General features: G+C 59.0%; 1 protein-coding gene across 4 annotated transcripts in view; it reads right to left on the reverse strand.

The window, feature by feature from the left end:
* ITPK1 (inositol-tetrakisphosphate 1-kinase) overlaps window positions 1-21,402 on the reverse strand; it is a 162,595-nt gene that overhangs the window by 2,585 nt on the left and 138,608 nt on the right. For 3 of the 4 annotated variants that reach the window (XM_060295212.1, XM_060295211.1, XM_060295213.2), the window contains 6 exons: window positions 18,660-18,758; window positions 18,296-18,336; window positions 14,402-14,567; window positions 9,972-10,097; window positions 8,655-8,722; window positions 3,871-4,033 (listed from right to left, as the gene is read on the reverse strand). In XM_060295212.1, the coding sequence (XP_060151195.1) occupies window positions 3,871-4,033; window positions 8,655-8,722; window positions 9,972-10,097; window positions 14,402-14,567; window positions 18,296-18,336; window positions 18,660-18,758 (663 nt within the window). The remainder of the gene's footprint in view (window positions 1-3,870; window positions 4,034-8,654; window positions 8,723-9,971; window positions 10,098-14,401; window positions 14,568-18,295; window positions 18,337-18,659; window positions 18,759-21,402) is intronic. The other variant, XM_030883509.2, reaches the window with a different exon arrangement.

A 21,402-nucleotide genomic window follows, 5' to 3' on the forward strand; every position in this document is an offset into this window, starting at 1 on the left:
GGAACTGAGTCCATTTCCCTCTCACCCCCAAAGTATCAGTACCTGCAAGGAGGCCCGCCATGCTGCATACTCTGCGCACCCCCCAACAAGGCCACCGCACTAACACGGCTTCCCTAACAAGCGGGCCCGGATCTCCTGAACAGAAACCGCCGGGACCCACCTGGGGCCTGCGTTTCCCATCACAGATGCAACTGCGAATGTCAGCAAGCAGTCCTCGGAGCCACCCATCGAGCAAATTTCGGATCTGGCTCGAGGATTTTGCTGACTTCTGAAAGCTGCTTCGAAAGAAATTCGACACGGGTGGGCGCCCCCGCCCCCGCCTGCCTGAACCAATTTGCAGCAATGAGAACCGGGCACACAGCTGCAAGAACAGTGATCGGGACAGGAAGCAGGTCCCCAAAAAGGGACAGCGTGCCTGCATCGGGAGGGGGCCCAGGTACCACCCCCGGCCCCGGGATGTGACCCCATCGCTGACACCAGGCCTGGTGCTGAGAGGTGCCGACCCCTCACACGTCCTCTGGGATGGTCTTCACAGCCGTTGGCACGAGCTGCAGGAGAATGAAGGTTCGGACTTGGGCAGGTGCGTTAGTTCGTACAGAAAAGGCTGCCCAGGGGCCAGGCAGATGGGGCTGCCTCACTGTGCACGCTCTTATGTGTCCAGCAAACAGTGCTGTGGTTTTGAGGGAGCCTGAGGCTGAGAGGGGCAAGCAGAGGCGCCCAGGGGAAAAACAAAACTGGGTATATACTGGCATGCACAGCACTTGCCCTGCTCAACACGCCCTCACTTGATCATCGCAACCCTCTGTCCCCATTTTCCAGATGAGGAAATGGAGGCACAGAGTTAAGTAACCAGCGCCAAACACCAAAAGAGCCATCAGCAGGTGGACACGTGTTCACTGTGACGGTGGGTATGGTGACAACGTCCAGGGCTAGCGTTCATCCAGGCTCACCGAGTGCTGGCCCCCGGCTACATGTGGCATCCTGATAGCCCCCGGGGAGCGGGACCTGAGGGTTATCTCCATTTTACAGACAAGGACACAAAGCTCTAAGTAGCAGCACTGGGATCTGAACCAGGCCCTTTGGTGCCACCCGTGCCTTGAATACATGTGGTGCTGGGTGCCCCACTCTAGGACTGGGCACTTCCTCGGCCCTGGGGCCGGGGGTGAAGGGCAGGGCAGTCACGGGTCATCGGCAGACGTGCTGCTGGGTTTCCAGGGCAGAGATGCGAGCAGGGGAGAAGAGCTGAGATCCGCTGACAGGCCACCAGGGAACATAAGCTGTTCCCTCAGCAACAGCTCTGCCGCCCCCAGACGAGGCCCGGCCCATGGCTCCTCGCAGCCTGGGGAGGGCGGACTGAGGCGTGAAGGAGCGCTGCAGGGCAGGCACTGTGCACACGCCATCTCCTCTGCTAGAAGGGGAGAAGTGTTCCCACTGTGCACGAGCGAACACTGAGGCTGCCCCATCCGGAGGTTCGCCTCAGCAGATGGTGAGGGCAGCCAGGATCTGAACCCACGACTCAAGCTAAGAAGCAGGCAGCCTCAGGTCAGGGGCCCAGGGCCCAGGCCCAGCCCCACTACCTGGTAGCCATGGGACCTTGGACGTGTCGCCCAGCCCCCTGGCTCCACATGCCCGGCAGCACATGGGATCCTGATGGTCCCTTGAACGCTGTGTGGTTGTGAGAATGAAATGAAACCCTGGGGGTAAAGGTCCCCAGGCAGGCTGGGCACCACTGGTGGCCACTGCTGTCACCACTGCCCAGAGCCCAGCACGCAGGCTGGGTGGCGGGGCTGCTACCGGACACCCATGGCCCGAGGCACAGGGTGAGGTGGCCCAGGACCATGAGGACTCCAGATCCAGGCCCGTAAACCCGGCAGGGAGAGGGCGGGGCCCCAGGCGGCCCGTCTCCTGGACACCGCCTCCTCTGGGCCCAAAGCCCCACCCGCTCCCGGGGCCTAACTCAGCACCGGGCTGCCTCACAGTCTCCTCGGGGCTCGGCTCCATCACTCAGGCTTGGCCCGCCAGGGGCCTCCTCTTGGCTTCCCCCATCCACGCTGGCTCACAGTGGCCGTCCCTTCTCTGAACACCCGGGACGCCCTCAGAACGTCCGGCCCGAGTCACACAGGTGCTGGCTGGGCGGGTCCAACTCAGGACCCAGCACAAATCCACAGCTCAGTTGCAGAGTTCCTCCCCGCCCCCCCCCCATCCTTCTAGAACCTCCACCCCACCAGCCGGGCATTGCCCTGCCCGGTCCCCCCAATCCACTGACTCAGCCGCCTTCTCGCTGTCGTTCCCTCCACGTCCTCCCTGATTTAGATCCTCTGATTTATTCTAATTGTTCCCCTGATGCAGCCTCAATATCCCTGTGCTCTCTCATTCCGTCAGCCTCGCTCATCAAAAACCCACCTCTCCGTCCAGGCTGCACCCACGGTGACTACGGAGAAATAGGCCATTGTCCCAAAGGGTTTCAATTTCTATTCACGAACACAGACCTCAGATGGCCGCGCCACCTTGCTCAGAGTGAACGGCCACACGGTGGGCTCCCCTCTGACCTCTGACCTCCCTGCTGCACGAGGCCTCGGGCCACAGGCCCCCCTCCGCAGGCCCTGCCCGGGATCCTTAGGGGTGGCTCCCTCCCTTCTTGCCAGGCCCTGCTCCCACTCCCGCTTCACAGAGGAGCCCCTGGCACCCCCGTCCCCCGAGGGCAGGGCCCCCGCCGCCCCGCACTGTCTGCAGCAGCTGGGGAATGCAGTGGGCCTTCGGCAAACTGCATGACAGAGACAGCAGGGGCCTCCCTCGAACCTGGGTTTCCTTGGCTGTGAATCGTGGTGCTGGCCGGGCCTGGCCCGCATGCTCTCAGTGCAGGGGACACGCGTCAAGCACCCAGCCTGGTGCCCAGTGATGCTCCCCAAGCACGGGGGCTTTCTGCTCCCTGCAGACGCCCACCGTGCAGTGCCCTCCTGCCAGCAGGGCTCTCACGTGAGATGCTAGCCTCCCCAAGGGCGGGAATCGCTTCCGCTCTTCATATCCACTGAGCAGTGATGATGGCTCTACCTCCAGGGCAGGTGCTTAACAAAGGCAAGAGCCACGGCCTTGAGACAGAGATGCCCAGCGAGAGGGTAAGCGCCCAGGCTGCTCTGGGCCAGAGGGAGTGAAGCAGCACTGTCCCTGACCTGCTGTGAGATGGGGAGTCGCCTGGCCTCAGCACGTGTCTCTGTGAAGTAGCTCAGCCCAGGGCCGCCACCACCATCACTGCTGAAGCTAACAGTCCCCTTGAGGGTTCTCGGGTGATGTCTCCCGCTGAGCCCCTCCCTGAGTTGGGATCTGAGGGGTGCAGGGCAGAGCCTGGTGGGGCAGCAGGCCCGGCAGTGCTTCCCGCCTCAGGGCTGCCGCAGACAGCATGGAGCAGACGCCCCAGCCGCGGGGAGCTGGCCGGATCCGAGCGTGTCCCCAGCATGGTGGCTCAGGGCGGGGGGAGGAGCATGGCCTTGCCACTACCCTGCCGTATGACCTGGGACAACTTCTCCCTCCCTCCCTGCGTGTAAACTGGGATTTATATGCCCTCCAGTGTCCTTTCAGCTCTTTAAACCTACAAGGGCCCAAGAGGTCAGCTGAGATTTGGCCCGGAAAGGCCACTGCTGGTGGCACCGGGCCAGGAGAGGCAGCGGAAAGAACACGCGTTTAGCTGCAGGCCCACTACGTGCCCTGTAAACCCACTGGCAGGTGGGGCTGCGGCTGAGCGGGGGCTGCTCCGACCCCGGGCCCCAGACAGTGAGGGATGGAGCTGGTCAGCCCGACTCTCCGGCCCCCACCACCCGCCCAAGGCTGCCAGTCTACAGACCGGTGAAGGCGGCGCCCGGCCCCACCGCTCACCTGGGAAGGCGTTGATGTCGATGACGGCGTGCTGCCCCGTCTGGTTGTTGATGATGATGTCGATCCCAAAGAGCGATACGCCCAGTGCCTGCCGCAGGGCCCGGGACAGCTCCCGGATGACCTCGTCACTCGGTCGCTCGAAGACACCCTCGATCTTTTCCAGCTGCCAACACACACACACACACACACACACACACACACGAGTCAGGCCCCGGGTGCGGAGGCTCCACGCCTCGCCACACACAGAGACCCCCCCAGGGAGGTGGCACAGGCCGGGCCTTACCCGCAGGCAAGAGGCAGGACAGACCCACCAGAGTCGGCACGAGGACGGCCATTTCCAAATCCTGCCAAGGGCTGGACAGCTGCTAGGTATACAGCGCACGTGACCTCTAGTCCTCATAACCAGCAGGGAGGCGAGCACCGTTATCAGCATTTTATACACAGGGGAGCTGAAGCTCAGAGAGGCTCAGGGGCCGGTCCAGGGCCACACAGCTCAGGGCTGGATTTGGACCCAGGCATTTAAGCCTGTAAAACCCAAGCCTCTTAGCAAGGAGGAAGGGGATGGAGAGTCTGTTGTGAACCCAGGAAGACTGTGTGGTTCAGGGAGCCTGTGAGCTGGACCTTGAAGATGGGGAGGATTGAGGGGGGTGGGGGGAAGGGACCCAGATGAGAGCACAGTGGAAGCAAAGGTGCAGAGGTAAGAACCCACAGGAGAGAGCTGGGAGCAGCTGGAACTGTTAGGGCAGAGGCGGGCAGCAGGGGGAATTTCTGTCAGCATCACCACACTGGCCCACCATTGCCGGAGCCTCAAGGCTGTGAGCTGATAGGTTCCGTGGACCGGCCTTCATTTACTGGCTGGAAGTGGGCAGGGGCGGGTGGTGGTCACAGGGCTCCTGGGTGGGGCTCACACTTCTCCCCTTCCGGATGAGTCGCTAACTCTGGTGTGACCACACTAACTCATGCTCAGCGGGCCTTTCCCCAAAGAGTCTACTCTGCTGCTGCGGCCCAACCCCCGGGTCCAAGTTCAGCTTTTAGCGAAGCTTCCACAGGGCTCGTGGGGCCGTCCCTTGGACTCCCGCTGACACCGCTCGCTTTCTGCTCTAATCACAGCTGGCCTGGGACAGGCACACGAGTCTTCATGGGCTCAAGCGTGGCCCCTGGCCCGGGGCCTCCAAGGAAGCAGAACACCGCCCTGGGAAGGACTGAAGTCCGAGGGGTCCGGATTTGAATCCTGACCGTGACTTCCCAGCTCTGTGGTCTTAGGGGAAAGTACTTGGCCTCTGTGTGCCTCAGCCCGCTCATCTGCAAAACAGGGCCAATGAGGCCTCCATCCCAGACTGCTGGGAGGAATCACAAGGTCATTGACGTGATGGGGACAGCACATGCCTGGCTGGAGGAGCCGCTCCACTTGCATTTCAGGGCATGGATGGCAGCACGTCAGCCGGAATAGGGCTCACGTGTGGTGCTCAGGAGATAGCAGAGTCCTATGGACTGTGGGCTCGGGGCCAAAGGGGAAGCCCAGGAGCTCACCCAGCAGAAATAAAACAGAAGCTGGGTCAAAAAGCTAAATGGAGAATTACCATGTGACCCAGCAATTCCACCCCAGGTGTGTAACTTGTAGGCCACTGTTCATAGCTGCATTACTCACAATAGGCAAAAGGTAGAAACAACCCAAATGTCCATCAACAGATGACTAGATAAACAAAATGGGTTACCCACACAATGGAGTATTGTTCTCACAATGCTACCACGTGGATGAACCTTGAAAACGTCAGGCTATGTGAAAAAAGCCAGACACAATAGGTCACGCACTGTACGGTTCCCTTAATATGAAAGGTCCAGAATAGGTAAGTCCATGGAGACTAAGAAGCAGATTCGTGGTTGCCAGGGGCTGGGGGGAGGGGGACTGGGGGGTGACACTTAACGGGCACAGGATTCTCTTTTGGGTGATGCAAATGCTCTGGAACTAGACAGAGGTGGCAGTTGCACGACACTGTGAATGTACTTAACGCCACTGAACGGTTCACATTAAAACGACTAATGTTAACACGAAGCGAGGCTGTGTCAGGTAGGCTGGGGACAGAGCCCTGGGTACCCAGGACACGTGGTGCTTACCCCCAGCTCAGGAAGCCGCATGGCTGATGGGGAACTCCCAGACACGTGCAGGGCAGGGACCCCACAACTGGGCACCGTCGTGCGCTACTGTGAAAGCCACATCCACCGGCTCTGCATAGCAGGCGGCGACCCCCAACAGCGCCCATGACCCCGCTGCCTCGGCGTCTCGTCCAGGGGAGATGCTGTCTAAGCATCTGCGTTAGCTTCGCCGTGACAGGCACCTGCCTGAGCCCAGACCAGCAGCCTGGCCGCTGGTCCTGCGGCCCGGGTCCCTCACCGAGTCACAGCCCTGGGAGGACGCCTGGCATTGCCCAGTCCCCGCTGCGTGCCCTGAGCCATAACGGGCCCTGCCGCGTCTTGTTTTCTCGCCCCAGGAAACGGGGTAATAAGAACACCCCTGCCGCCACGGGACCGTGGTGGGGATCCACGAAGCTCACCCGTAAGGCCTGTGGCTCAGGCCTGGCAGCAAGGGGACCAATGGCTGCTGCTCTGTTACAAAGCCTCGTGACCCCGCTGTTTATAAAAGCACTTTCTCAGCTCAGCTAAGGAATCTCAGAAGTCCTTCTGGAGCCCTTTGATTGTCTGAAACGGAGGCGATGGAGGTGGTAAGAGGTGCTCAGGTGGACCCCCGGGGTCACCCGTCACCAGTCACAGCTGACACTGACTGAGCACCTACTGCACACCCAGCACTGCCATGGTGCTTTTCATCTAGGGACTCCCTGAACACCACCACCACCCTACAGGGTGGGGCGGGGAACCCGAGGCTCAGAGAGGCAATGTGACTTGCCCGAGGCCACACAGCTGGAAAGTTGTGGAGCTTCGGTCTGACCCCAGGCAGTCCTGTCAGTGTCACACTCTTAACCAATACCCTGTGTCTATGGGGGGGCAGCCAGTTGGGTGTGGGAGCTGCGTCCACTCTTGGGAGCCTCCAGCCAGGGAGGGAGGGGGGGCTTCAAGGCCAGGGCAGGGCTCCCGGCACCTGCACGAGGCCGCGATGGGGACTGGAGGGACCTTAGCGAGCAGGAGAATGCTAAGGGGCTTGTCTGGACACCCAGGTCTGGGGATGGCCTTGTCTGTGCATGTGGGCCTGACATCCCGAGTGGAAAGGGACGGCTGCCTGCATTTCCCTTTTCTCTTTTCCACATTGCCAGCCCTGGGGGAATCCCCACACAGCAGTCATGAGCTGGGGGGAAGGGGGAGATGGCAGCGGGGCCTAAAGGTGGAGAGGAGGCCCCGCAGGGTCTGCAGGCCGACCTTTGCCACGTGGCAGACAGAGACGCAGGCTGAATGGCAGGTGGGTGATTAGCCAGGAAGGTGACTTTGCTTCTGGCCCTCACAGTGACCCTCTGGCATCAGGTAACAGCCCAGCGGTGACTAGAGCTGCTCTGTGCCAGGGGAGTGGCAGGGACAGCCTCTTGGCAAGTCCGCAGAATGCCAACCCCCTCCAAGAGTCACAGGCCGAATACGGTCTGAGAGCCTCGCAGGGAAGATGCCCTGCAGAGCTGGGCCAGCCTGAAGTTTCTGCAGCTTGTAAGAGACCAGAACGTTTTCTTGCACAGAACACCTATTTACGTCTTATAATGTGCACAGCCAGGCGCTGAGGGGTTCTGTTTAAAATCTGGTTGTTCTCCAAGCATCCTTGACCACAAAACTTGTTCCCGGGGAATGTCTATTAACATCTTGAGGGACGCTGGTGTTCCTTCCAGGTCCCTTCCACGCCTGTGCTCTGTCGAACCCTCAGCACACAGCTGGCTCCTCAAAGGAACCAGAAACAGACAAGAAAAGCACAGGCAGCCTCGGTTGGGGGACAGGAAGCCCTAACCTGGAACGAGGGGGAGTGAGGCCTAGAGGTGGGGGTCTGCTGTGGACGGGACATTGGCAAACCCTCCGAGCATGGCCAGGAGGGGAGCGGAGAGCTGGCAGAGGGCTCATTTCAGCGGCAGTGGCAGCAGAGACCCCTGGCTCTCAGGACACATGGAGGAACAGCAGAGGGTGGCCCAGCGCTGACTTCTAACTGCTCAGCAATTGCCAGGGAGATAAGAAATCCTAAATTCCCGGAACACCCAGCTTTGGCATCAGACGAATCTGGGCTCAAATCTCGTCTCTGTCCCTGATCACTCAGGGACAGCCCTCAGAGCACAGCCCTCCCGCCTCAGGAAAGTGGGGATGTCTGTCCACCCCTGCAAGGCTGTTTTGGGCCGCAGGGCATCGAGGATGGAGCCTGACACGCAGCGACGTTCGCTGAACAGCAACCCCGAGCCCATTACCCACCGTGAACTACCCCAGCAGCCCCAGATGTACACGGCAGGCTCTTAACAAACGCTCCCTGGACTCACGTGGGCAAGGAAAGAAAAAGGAAAATTGAGGTGGTGCTCTGCTCCCTCTTCTTAAATCAGGCAAAAGGCAGATTAGAAAGCAGGACTTCAAATTCCTCACGGTTGGGGGGATTTCCTCATGTAGGAGGAGAGTTAGAAAATCATCCACTTGGAGTAGCCCAGCAACGAGCGGGCATGGCTGTGATGACCACTGGCACGAAGGCCCGAAGCACGCGAGGAAGAGGGGTCTCTGGAACTGCCCTGGGCCCCTGGCCTGGGGTGAAGGTCCTGCCACTCTGCCCCGCTGGACAGTCAAAAGCACCCCACACCCAGGGCTCGGCGGGAGGGACATACCGCGGTCAGCACCGATGACGATTCTGGCTTGGACACGTTGTGGCTGTTGAAGAAGATGGACTCACGGTCTGAAAAAGCAAAGACAGGAAGAAGCCGGAGTTAGAAGCTCGAGGCAGGGACGGTGATTCCAGCACCCGGCACCAGGGGACAGCACCACCCCAGCCATAGGCCACAGTGGCCTTCAGGCTCAGCGTCCAGCGGCAGCCACCTGGGCCTCCCTACCCACCCCAGGAAGACAGGACGCCACGGAGACCCGCACGCCCAGGCAGGGCTCCTGTGTCCATTTTCCTTCCCGTGTAAAAATGAACGGCTTGATGAGCGCACCTCTGCCTCTGCTCTCGTCTTACACAACCATACCTGATTTTCCCCAATACCCGAGGCCCCCCACTCCCCAAAGCGTGTCTAGAGTGTCTTACGGACACGGCACCAGAAAGGGGGCTAAGTGAGTGGGAAATGCTGCATATGTGCATATCAAAGGCCCAGAGTCAAGAGGTCAGCTGATGCCATTTAATCCAGCATTCCCCTCCCAGTTCTGCCCACGGAATGCCTTTTCAGGGTAGCAGCTGAGAAACGGCTAGGCTGCCACTTGGCACGTGAGTGTTTAAAATACAAAGGGTTTTGCTGTTTCCCCACTACTTAAGGAAAAAATCGGAAATCAGAGCATGGGCTTCTGTAGGACCCATCCAAGAAAGCATACAGTTCGGCTTTGGAAGTTAGCACAGCCCCACGAAATACCCTCCACAACTCCCACCCCCTCCCTCTCTGCTCCCACTGCCCCCTGGGCCCTCTCGGTCCCATGGGGGCACCCGAGAGGCAGATCAATCCCAAGATTATTGGGAGTGATGAGCAGCTGGTTTGCTCCTTCACCCCCTGGAGAGGAAAGGCAGGTCAGTCGGTCAGAAACACGTTCTCCAGCGGCTGGAAGTGTGGCACACGAATGCACGAGGCACAAAACCACGAGCCTCGGGGCTGGGATCTGGTAAAGGCCGTCATCACACTGTGCTCCCCCCACCCCAAGAGTGGCACGGGCCACGAGCCGCAACGTGGCCCCAGCGGCCTCTGCTTTAGTCCTTCCTGGCAGGGCGTTACGGCTCCCGTCCCCCAGGACACATTGCGCATCCCTGGGACCCAGGCCTCTAAGCGCAGCCCAGGAAGGGCCCTGGCTCAGCACCGCCGTGTGCCAGGGGCCAGCCCGAGGCGGCACCTGCTCTGGCTGCCAACGCCCGCCCCCACCACCTCCAGGATTACAGCGCCGCAACAATCATGCATGAGGAAGTGATTCGGGCGGAGGCCGAGCAGGCAGGCGCTGAGATGTACCTGGCATCCTTCCCGCTAGCGGGGCATGCAGGCCCCTTGCCGCCCTGGTGTGCCCGAAAGTCCTCCTACCGCTCCGACCAGAGCCAGTCCAGACGGGGGGCACGAGAGACGGTCCTGGGGAGGAGCCTGGGGAAAATAAACACCCTGCAGGACTGGTGCCAAGCAGCCCCACCAACCTCGACTCCTGGGCGCCGACAGCCAAGAAAAGTGAGCCTTCGGAGGGTGGCAAGCTCCACGGGCCAGAGCCCGGAGCAGCTGGGATGGGCGTTCCGGCCTTCCGTGGGTACTGCCCACCTTCTCAGCCTGTAGCCCAGCCTGGCCCAGTCCTACTGAGCTCAGGGCGCCTCCCACCCACCCTGTGGGACCCAAGGGCAATCGCCAGGATGGCAGAGCAGGCCTGGGGAGAGAAAGGCCCCCCAGAGCAGGTGGACACAGCCAAGCTGTCGCCCAACAGCTTCCTGTGGCAAGATCGAAAGTGTGGACCATTTCAAAGGAGACTCGTTTCTCCTCCTGGCTAACGCTGACCTGGGAGCCCTGGCCAGAGGACTGTTCAGCAGGGAGGGGAGGGCTGCCCTTTACTCAGATCCTCCCCATGTGCGGCCTGAGTAGGGGCCGGACAGAGTGGGAGCGGATTCCGGCCATTTGATGAACCAGGAGACTGTGGAAGCCGAGATGGGTCAGAAAGGGTCAGAGCATCCCTTGGTGCCAGTTTCCTTGGGTAGCTTCAGGATACCGAGTTCCCTAAAGATAAGCCTGGCTGGGCCCTTGCACCTTGATCACAGGTGCACCCTGGATTGGGGGGCCCATCCCCTCTCTGTTCCTGGACTAGTCCTGAGTCACACGGAGCCCCGGGAAGAACACCAAGAACGCCCACAGGAGAGGGGAGGCAATAAGAGGAATATGGGTATTTCTGTCCCCAATTTACAGACAAGCAAAAGAGGTTCAAAAGAAGCGGAGTAAGTGACAAGTTTAGCACCCAAATATCCCAGAGGGTCTGAGGTGCAGTTGTGAGCTGTGGCCACACCTTCTTCAGCTTCATTTGCTTAATCTTCACATCTCTGGCGGGGGGCGGGGGATAAAGCATGTCATGGCGCTGCAGACGGTGGCCCAGGTCTCCTCCCAGATCCCACGCAAGCATCAGCTCCGCAGAGGGGCCCCGGCTGCCCTGCCCGAGTGGCTCCCCTCACCCAGCGGTGTCCCAGGACCCACTGTTTCCTCTGCGGTCCCTCATCTGTGCTGCCACAATTCGTCCTTTCATTTCTTCTTCCCTGGTGTGTAGATTCTCCCGCTAGAAGATGAACACACGCGGGCAGGACACTTGGCTGACTATCTAGTTCCCTGCTGGACCCCAGGGCTGAGCGCCTGGCAGGTGCAAGGAAACAGGGCATTTGTTACACCTGAGGGCCTCTCGATGCAAGATCACCACATCTGGCCCGCCACCTGTGTTTGTAAATAAAGGTTTATTGGAACGCAGCCACGCCCATTCGCTTACAATGCTGTCTACAGCGGCTCTTAGGCAACAACAGCAGCATTAAATAATTATGACAGAGCTGGAAACACTTACTCTGGACTTTTGCAGAAAAAGCCTGCTGACCCCTGCTCTATGTGGTAAGCGGTGTCGTTCCTTTATATACATACCCCTAAGGAAAAGAAGGCCCACGTGTAGAGCCTAAGAAAGGCGTTGTGCCCGCAGAGGAAAAGAAACAGAAATAAACCCACTGCACAGAAAGGGGAGCAGAGAAACACACCCACTGCGACTCTGGAACTAGTGGAGAGAGGGGAGCAGTCTCCCCAAGACCGTGGACCAAGGGCAGAGAACATGTGTTCCTGGGGCTGGCACAGGCCAACCTCAACCCTCTCTGTAAAAACGTGTCTTCAGTTCCAGCAGAGGCGACTGCAAGAGGCCTGTGGCCGTAAGACACACCTGACTTCAGAGGTGCTAACAGGTGAAAACCAAAAGTACATCTGAGAATCAAAAGAACACAGTAGTTGTGGAGGGAAAGCTGGTGTCCTCATCACCACTGCAGGTCAAAGAATCCCACTCAAGGAGCCTCCACCTCCCTGCATGGACAGGGGAGACCGGCGAGCCCACCACGCAGGGCCATGGGAACCAGAAAGCTGGGAGGGGGCTGGAAAGAAGCCAGAGCCCTAAAGCCCCCTGCCCAACTGGTCCAGCTTAAAGAGCCGCTGTCACACTGTGCTTCTCATCCAGAAAGAGAACACACGCGTGAAAAGAACAACGAGCTGCTGTGATGCCCTGAAGACAGTGGACACAGAATCAGTTTTTGGGGATGGAGGGATGGACACAGTGAAAATCAGTCAGCTCGCCTGGGCATAATAAACACTTCTCCATTAGCTCTATGTTTCTCCACTGATTTACTTGGCCCCAGCCTGCATATTATGGTAAACTGGCAACCTGGAATGGCCATGAGAAGACACAGATGCGGAGCCCCTGTCCTCAGACACGGGACACAGAGCTCACGCCCAGCCACTAGTGGTTCCCAGATGGAAACTGGCCCAGGCCTTTGCAACCAGGAGAAAAAGGGAAGGAAAAGAGGGACTCTTCATGTGGAAAGGAAGGAAACCACGTGGTATATTTCTTTTAGAGATGGAGTGATTTTTTGGTAAAATAAATAAAAAGGCATACCTACTCTTCCTTTAATACATTTTGTGTAGACTTAAAGAACATATGTTTAAAAATCAGGAAACAATATAAACAGGCTTAAAAAACCATCAGCCTCAACCTGCCCACAATTGATAAGAATGCCTCTTGCCAGTACACAGTCACATACAAAAAGACCCCTCCTGACATCGGTCCCCCACCCCCAGATCATTCCATCAGCCCAGTGGGTAGAGGGAAGGACGAGCGTGAGCACCGGGATGCCCTGAAAGCCCCGCCAGGACTCAGAAGGGCAGTGGAGGGAGACACACATTTCCAAAGTGTCTGCTCTCTGGGTTGCGTTAATGGGAAGAGCGGCTGAGACAGGACGCGAACAGCTGGACTTCAGTCAAGAGGCATGGCCTGAGGCTTCCCTGGTGGCGCAGTGGTTAAGAATCCGCCTGCCAATGCAGGGGACACGGGTTCCAGCCCTGGTCCAGGAAGATCCCACATGCCGCGGAGCAACTAAGCCCGTGCGCCGCAACTAGTGAGCCTGCGCTCTAGAGCCCGCGAGCCACAACTACTGAGCCCGCGTGACATAGCTACTGAAGCCCGTGCTCCGCTACAAGAGAAGCCCGCGCACTGCAACAAAGAGTAGCCCCCGCTTGCCGCGACTAGAGAAAGCCTGTGCGCAGCAACGAAGACCCAATACAGCCATAAATAAATAAATTTATTTATTTAAAAAAACAAAAACAGAGGAGTGGCTTGAAGCCATGAGGAGCGGATGGTGACAGGCAGTCCCACAGAGGGATTTTAGGAAGACACATCTGTTTGCTCAGAGGGAAATAACGCAGCCTGGACATTTCATCTGGTGATGGCGGGTTTCCCGTCCAGAGAGAAACACACAGTGAGTGAGAGCAAAACACACCAGGGCAACCAGACATCCTCCAAGAGGTCCTCTTGGAAAACAGTGCTTATTCCAGAGACACTGCCACTGTTCCAAAGGTTTCTGGAACTTGCCTTAGAGATGCCTCCAGAACCACTAGAACAGTCTTTTAAGCGGCCCCAATACCAGCAAATCCTTATCTTAGTGTCAGTTTTTGAAACGGCCAAGGGTCACCTGCAGCTGGTGAGCAGCTGAAGAAAAGCTGAGCGCGTGGAGCCCCTCAGCCTCCCTAGAGGACCCCCTCAGATGCCCCAACGCTGGCAGAACCCTGCAATGCCACCACTGCGTGACATCTGAGGGACACGGAGGACCATTATCCACTGATCCAAAACACGCTCATGGATGCGCTCCTCAGCCCTGCGGGGTACCCGGCAGGCTGACTGTGGCCACCTTTGACCTGCCCGGGGTCCCACAGCCGGGAAGTCCTGCACCCTGTGTGCTGACTCCGAAGAGAGCATGCATCCACCTCAGCAGCTGCAGAAGCAGCAGGTAACTTAGTGTTTCCCAGTTGGAAAAAGGAGACGTGATAAAGCAGCCAGCACTCTGGTCCTCAATATATGAGGGGCCCCTCCCTCCCTCCCCCTCCCTGGCTTCGCCGAAGGGACCATCACCCATTCCAGCGTGTTCCCTGTGGGCCTCAGGACCGCACGGGGCCCCGGGAAGCGGCCTGGGGGCAGAGAGCTTTCAGGTTCTTCCTACAATGTATGGTAGAGACAGACGGAGCCCCTACCATGGCCTGGCGTGCCCCAAGACCTCTTTAGCTACTGGACACAGCTCTTCCAACCTCCAGATCACCTCTCCCTGCTCCAGAAGCTGGCGGCTGGTGCCGTGCTCCAGCCACACCCCTAAGCTCAGGGCATCCAGAGACGGCGCGGGCTCAGTTACCTGAGGTGCCCGCGGAGAAGTTCTTCAGCGAGGGCCTCTGGACCACGGTGTAGGACTCGCCGACCACGAACACCTTGTACAGGACGGCGTTGTGGTTGATGAAATTCTGGACCACGCAGGGCGGCTGGATGGCGCTCAGGCCCTCCTGGTTGAACACGATGGCCATCTGGGGAGACAGGGGGCCAAGGGCTTGGGCAGGGTCCACCACGTCCTCAGCCTCCGGCACGGGGTGTGTTACCTGTCCAGAGCACTGCCGCCACGGCCCACCCCTGGTCCTGTAGCACAAGGGCTCCCCAAGAAGAGTTTCAAGCCAGGGTGAGTGGAGAGGGACTTGAGAAGAACACCTGGGGATCAATCCACGCTTGCTGTGAGGGTTTGGAAATCCTGTACCGTCAGGCCCACCATGGAAGGATGAGCTGGCTGTGCACTGCATAATTCCACTACTCACACTGCACCCAGGGAATGGGACCCCCTGGGTTGTGCACTACTTAACCCTTATGACCTCCTAGAGGTTCCTCCACAAAGTCTTTGGTCGGGTGAGATGGGGGGTGGGGAGGGGGGCAGGTGGCTCGGCCAGGAAGCGGAAGACAATGGCTCAGGGTTTGGGAGGCCTTGGGTCCAAGCCTGCATAATGACAAGCGCTGCCTTTTGAGTACTCATGACACACCTGGCCCTGTTCTAACCACTCTACATGAATCACCTGGTGTTTCCCTCACAATGTACCCCCGAGGTGGGCACCGACACCACGCCCCTTTTACAGATGAGGAAACTGAGGCCCTGAGGCACTTAGTGGCTGCGGGAAAGTGACAGAGCCCGGAATGGGCTGGGGTCCAACAGCCCCCCAGCCTTGCCGTCTTACACACTGAGTGAGCCACACGAGCAGCTGACGAACGGGAACATGCCGCTCCCCGTCCCTGAATCCTCTGGGGACAAAGGCCTCCACCAGGAGGGTCTGGCAGGGGACTGAGGTCGAGATGGGAAGAGGGGCGGCTGGAGAAAGTCTGCCCGCTTTGGCTGAGGCAGGCCCACCGCAGCCAGCTGCCAGTGCCGGGGCCACGGCTAATGCTTCGTTCAAGTCCACGGGGCCCCAGGAAGGAGCCACCAGATGCCCAGAGCTGCTGGGAGGGGTAACGGGGCTGGACAGCTGGCCGCCACACTGGCTGTTGCCTCTCCCAGCAACTGTCACAGAGCACCACCACGATATGCCTGGTGCTCAGCTGGGTGGGGCAGAAGTAGAGATCCAGGCCACACGGGGAAACGAAAAGTGCGTGTGTGTGTGTGCGTGCGTGTGTGTGCATGCGTGTGTGCATGTGTGTGTGTGCGCGCGCGCGTGTGCGCGCGTGCACGTGCACCACAATGAATTATCTCCTTAGCCATCTGACGAAAGTAAGAGAGCCGTACACGGGTTCAAGACCCAGCACTGGCGCTTGCTGCGTAAGCCCTGTTTAAGCTCCGTCTTCCTCACCTGTGAAATAGCATCAGTAACCACCATGGTGGGGCTTCCCTGGCCGTCCAGTGGTTAAGACTCCGCACTTCCACTGCAGGGGGCACGGGTTCGATCCCTGGTCAGGGAACTAAGATCCCGCATGTCGCGCAGTGTGGCCAAAAAAATTAAAAATAACTAAATAGATAAAATAACCACCATGGGGTGGCTCTGGGGTCCTCCGAGCTTCTGGCTCAGTGGGGTTTTTGGTTTTTGTTTCTAAAGGAGGGGGTGTGGTATTCCACACACTCCAAGTGGAGCACACTTGCGTGCTTACACCAGCTTAAAGCCAAGACAAGAGCCCAAACCATCGTGTGACCCTAAGATGAAAACAATAGTCCCGATTTCAGTTGAGTGAGGGGTAGGGCTCGGGCAGACTGGGGTACAGGGGAGGACCCCGGTCAGAAAGCCCCCTTTCCTGTGTAGAGCTCATCACGTGCACGGAGATGTCCTCCATCCTCGCAGCACTCGGCATCCCCGGGCACCCCTGAGGTGGGTGACGAGCCTCGGCGTCCCACCCACAGGCTCACGCCACGGAGGGCGCCCCACCAGAGGGGGCGTCCCTCTGATGCTAACAGCCTCCCAGGAGGCAGATGGCCCGCGGCACACAAGCCCCCTGGGAATCTGCAACACCCCAGATCCCAATGTCAGGGCTCTGTCCCTGACCCCCACCCAGCAGAGGAGCCCCTCCCAGAAACAGTGCATGGCGGGCTGGGGGAGGCCCAGGGGTGGGGCAGTGCGGGGGGGGGACGTGGCACACACCTTGGACCCAGACTTGGATAACTGGACTGAGGGGTGAAATAGCCTCCCCTGAAGGCACTTGACCCCATGGAGTCAAGACTCCCCTGGAGGAGGGTGGCCACCTCGATCCGGAACCCCTGCCCCGTCAGCCATGACCCAGCGGGCTCCAGGGCAACTGGTTCCACGACAGCGTATCAAACACTCCCTGGGCCAGGCCCCATGGCAGCACACGCAGCAACTCCCTTATCCTTCACAACAGCCACCATATCCCCAGTTACAAGTGAGGGACGGAAACTCAGAGAGGCTGGGTCATCTGCCCAAAGTCACACAGCCGGTGGTGCTCAGAACCAGACCTGGTCCCAGGCTGGTGTGATTCCAAAGTTCTTACGTCAACAGCAGAAGCGGTGCCCTCCTGGCAGGCTGACCTATTCTGCATTAGGCCAGTCTAATCACACTAATGGCTGCAGTCGCCTTTCTGTCCTGGAAACCCCGAGACACTGACCAACAGAGGAACCGTCTGGTGGTGAAAAGGGCCGGGCGCTGGTGCCAGCGAGGGCAGTGTGGGCTCCGGGGACACGATTCTGGCTGCTCTGAGGCCTTCCTGCTCCCTCCCGGGGCCCGGCCCAGGTGCACACCCCTGGCTCCACGAGGGCTCCTGACCTTGGGAGACAGCTGACCTTTGCTACAGGCCAGGATTTCCTGCCCTCACGTTTCCCCCCACAAGCAAAGGGACTCCTCGGCCTTGCAGCCCCATCACGGCATGTACCACACCATAGGGACACAGCTGTTTACAGACATTTCCCCATAAATACATGCCAGGGATAAAGACACTACATACTTCTTCTCCAGGGCGCAACGCCGGGGTTGTCCACGTTTAGTCATAGGTCTTGGGGGAGCATTTCTGACAGCAGGGCTGCCTGACACAGACTCTCCCACAGGGCCTTCTGGGTGGGTCAAATGTCTACAGCCCAGGGTGTCCTCCCATGCACCTAATGAGGGGGTCCCCAGGCTGAGCTGTGCCCCTGAAGACAATGTCCCAGGCATGGTTCTTAAGGACGGCAACAGACCCAGCAGAGCCCCTGCCCGGCCATTAGCTCCCAAAAGGCTTCCTCCGCTCAGTCTCCCAACCACACCCCGCTGGTGCCCTCCGCCTCCGGGACTCTGTGCTCCCCACCAGGCCAGGACTCACATCTTACATCCTTCCCGGGGCACCCAAGGCCGGGAAGGACTACCAGGTGAACACAGGAATGAATGAGAGGGTGGGGCAGTCACATACACGGCAGGTAGGGTGCTCCTTCCTCCTCTCACCCCCTTCCCAAATTCAGCAGGCCTGGAAGATCCCTGTGGGCAGCGATGGCATCTTTTCAGTGGGGCCCAGGCCAGTGCCTGGCACGGAGCAGGAAGTGACCGACACCGACAGGCCAAAGGACTGGTCAGATGGAGGCCTGGCTCGCATGGGCACAAAGGGGGCAGGCACAGCCATCGCGGCCTCGGGGACAGGACAGGCACAGGGTGTGGGTGGAGAGAGCGTACAAACCCACAACCTCAGGAGCAGCAGGCTAGGCGGGCTCCCAGAGAGACACCGCGAGCCGAAAGGATCGGGGGCAGGGGGATGGCCGGGGCGGGGAGGCGGGGGACAGTGCAGTCAAGTCGTCACGTCTTCCACTCACCTCGTGAGAGTTGGTACCGTGAGCCACTCTGGTTTTGCAAACTGTGGGTGCGGGAGAGAAAAAGAGGGTGAGCGAGGTTATTCACCCACAAAGCCCAGCCTTGCAGGTACAGGGAGAAACTCTTAACAACTCCCGCAGCCCCTCGGGGGAGGGGCAGGTGGGAGCTGGAGGGCGGCGCGGACTCGACCAGGGCCAGCACCTGCCCGCGGGTGAGCTGGACGGACGCCGCCAGGCCAGGCCCTCACCACCCAGGAAGCCAGGGACCCGGGGCCATGCCCTCCCCGGCAGCCGAGGCCTGCCTGCACCCTCGGGAAGTTTAAGGCCCACCCGGCCCCCACGTGGCGCGCCAGGGCGCGATACGCACTGAACGGGAAGGTCAGGCCATTCTCCTCCAGGAGCCGCATGGTGTCGTCTCCGCCCAGGCTCGTGAGCTCCATGAAGGGTGGTGAGCAGATCCTGTCATCTGGGGGTGGAGGAGAAGCCCGAGTCAGCACCGCCCTCTCCCCGGGGCCCCCTCAGAGCCCCTGCCCACCCCATCTGATGGCCCATACGCCGCCGCAGTCACCCACATGCCCCGGGAATGAGAGCATAGACTTTCATTACATTTTCTAATAGCGTTTCTGTAGTGACGGAACCAATACATGATAACGGCAAAGGCTGCAGATCAACTAAAAGTGAAAACTAGACACAGTCACAGATACGACTGCGATTACCTCCTAGCCCACACTTGGGCATGTGACACACACACACAGCTCCACAACGAGGTACTGTTTTGTAACTCAAATTTTCACTCAATCAACTATGAACACTTCTGGGGCAATAAAGACTTCACCCTCCAAAGGGTAAGCTGGGATGAAGTGAGAGAGTGGCATGGACATATATACACTACCAAACATAAAATAGATAGCTAGTGGGAAGCAGCCACATAGCACAGGGAGATCAGCTCGGTGCTTTGTGACCCCCTGGAGGGGTGGGATAGGGAGGGTGGGAGGGAGGGAGATGCAAGAGGGAAGAGATATGGGGATATATGTATACGTATAACTGATTCACTTTGTTACACAGCAGAAACTAACACACCATTGTAAAGCAATTAAACTCCAATAAAGATGTTAAAAAAAAAAAAGATTTCCCCCTCCACAGGCAGTATCAGCTTAATGATAATCACAGGAATGACACCAGCCCTTCAGCTCTTATCCCAGGTCTAGCTCTGCCAAGGGCTTTACGTACAGCGCCTCTGAAGTCTGCAAATAATCCCGTGGGGAGGACGCTGAGGGGGGTGGGGGGATTAAAGAGTGGCTCGCAGTCACACAGGGACCCGTGGCACGCAGCCTCTCGCCACCTAACAGAGGCGGCTCCCGACCCCTCTGTCACCCCGACGGGCCACACGCGAGCACAGGCATCGCCCTCCTCCTGCCACCACACTCCAGCCCCGGCCCCACCCCCATGCCGCTGCTTTCCTGAGCCCCCACTCTTGGAGGGGTGCTCGCTCACCCTGTGGGTTCCAGGCGTGTCTGGTTTTCTGAGAAGCTCTGGGAGCTGGGTGTGCTCTGTTCATCAGGACACTCCTGGTGCCAGACACCGAGTGAGGGCAAAACAGATTATTCGTGGGAAAACAAAGTGTCTTCTGAATCTCTCTACTGATTGTTAAGTTGCATGACTGGTCTGTTATTACTACTCAGTCCACCTCCAACCCCACTCAGGGCACCAGCTCCCAGGAGGTAAGACCACCCTGTATTTCTGGGCACAGGAGCTGGGAAAGGCTGAGCATTAGTGGGATGGGGGTGACACCCCCCTCCCCGCCACAAACTTGGAAACCAAACCGAAAGCAAACAGTAAAGCAGCTTGTCTCCAACAGCTTCTAGCTACTTGGCTGGCTAGGAGGTCAGTACATTAAAACACTGAAACCAAGGTAAGATCCAGCTTCACATATCTCATAAAAGCCAGTGCCAAGAATTACACAGGGAACATTAAAAGTGTTTTAATTTCCCTCCCCGCCCCCCGCCAGCGAAGTCCAAACTCCAAACAGGCGCAGAGTGATGGCAGGTTCTCGGGGACCCAGGGAGGGTGGAGCCCTGGCAGACGGCGAGGCAGGCCCTCTGCACGGGGCACTCGTATTCCTCAGGGACAGATGCTGAAACAGAGGCCCAAAGAGGCAGTCTTTGCCCAAGGTCATGACAGCCACATACAGGGCCAGGACAAGGAGCCAGGCTCACATGGCAGGCCAGGGGAAGAGAAGCCAGGGCCATCAGAGCAGGGAGGTAGGGCTGGCGGCGGGGCGGGGGTGTGTGTGTGTCCTGGCTCTCAGCTGTAAGCCATTATCTAAACAGGCCCCATTTCTGCACCCCCTGCCCAGAGTCAGAGCCGGGTGGAAACACTGGTGAGGGGCTGGCAGGCTGTGGAAGGAGGAAGCGCTCTGCGCAAAGGCTCCTTGCTGCAGCCCCTCCAGCCCAGCCCTAACAGGGCGTGACACTCCAGGCCAAACAAACTGGAGCGTGTGGCAGCAGGCCGGTCTGCGTCAGTTGCCCACCTGGCCTGGCAGGGGGTCCACCCTGGACCCAGCCCTCCCATGGGAAGACTCGGAGATCCCTGGAGTCAAACAGACCACCTCCGGTCAGAGCTTCCGGAGTTTTCAGAGCAGGTGAATCTGCCTGGCTTTTAGATCTGCCTTCAAGGCCCTTCCCACCCCAGCCCAAAGCTTTCAAGTAATGTCACGGCTAACGGCCAACAGTCAATAAACCCCACTTGTTATGTGCCAGACACTACTTCACACAGTCTGCAAAGCCATCATCCACCCTCACAAGAACCCCACAAAGAGGTGCTGTCACCCCCATTTTACAGATAAAGAAAATGGGGCACAGAGAGGTGAAGCTCCCTGTCCAGAGTCACACAGTGAGTAAGGGGTGCAGCTGGGGGCTCATCCCCAGGCAGCTGACTCCCAAGTCCATGCTACTGACCACGGCCTCCCTAGTAGAAAAAGTGCCCGCTCCATATCGACAGGATAAAGGATGAAACCCACACGATCCTATCAGTAGGTGCAGAAAGGGCTTCCCTGGTGGCGCAGTGGTTGGGAGTCCGCCTGCCGATGCAGGGGACACGGGTTCGTGCCC

This window comes from Globicephala melas, chromosome 2 (genome assembly GCF_963455315.2).
Source record: "Globicephala melas chromosome 2, mGloMel1.2, whole genome shotgun sequence".
Classification (NCBI taxonomy): Eukaryota; Metazoa; Chordata; class Mammalia; order Artiodactyla; family Delphinidae; genus Globicephala; species Globicephala melas.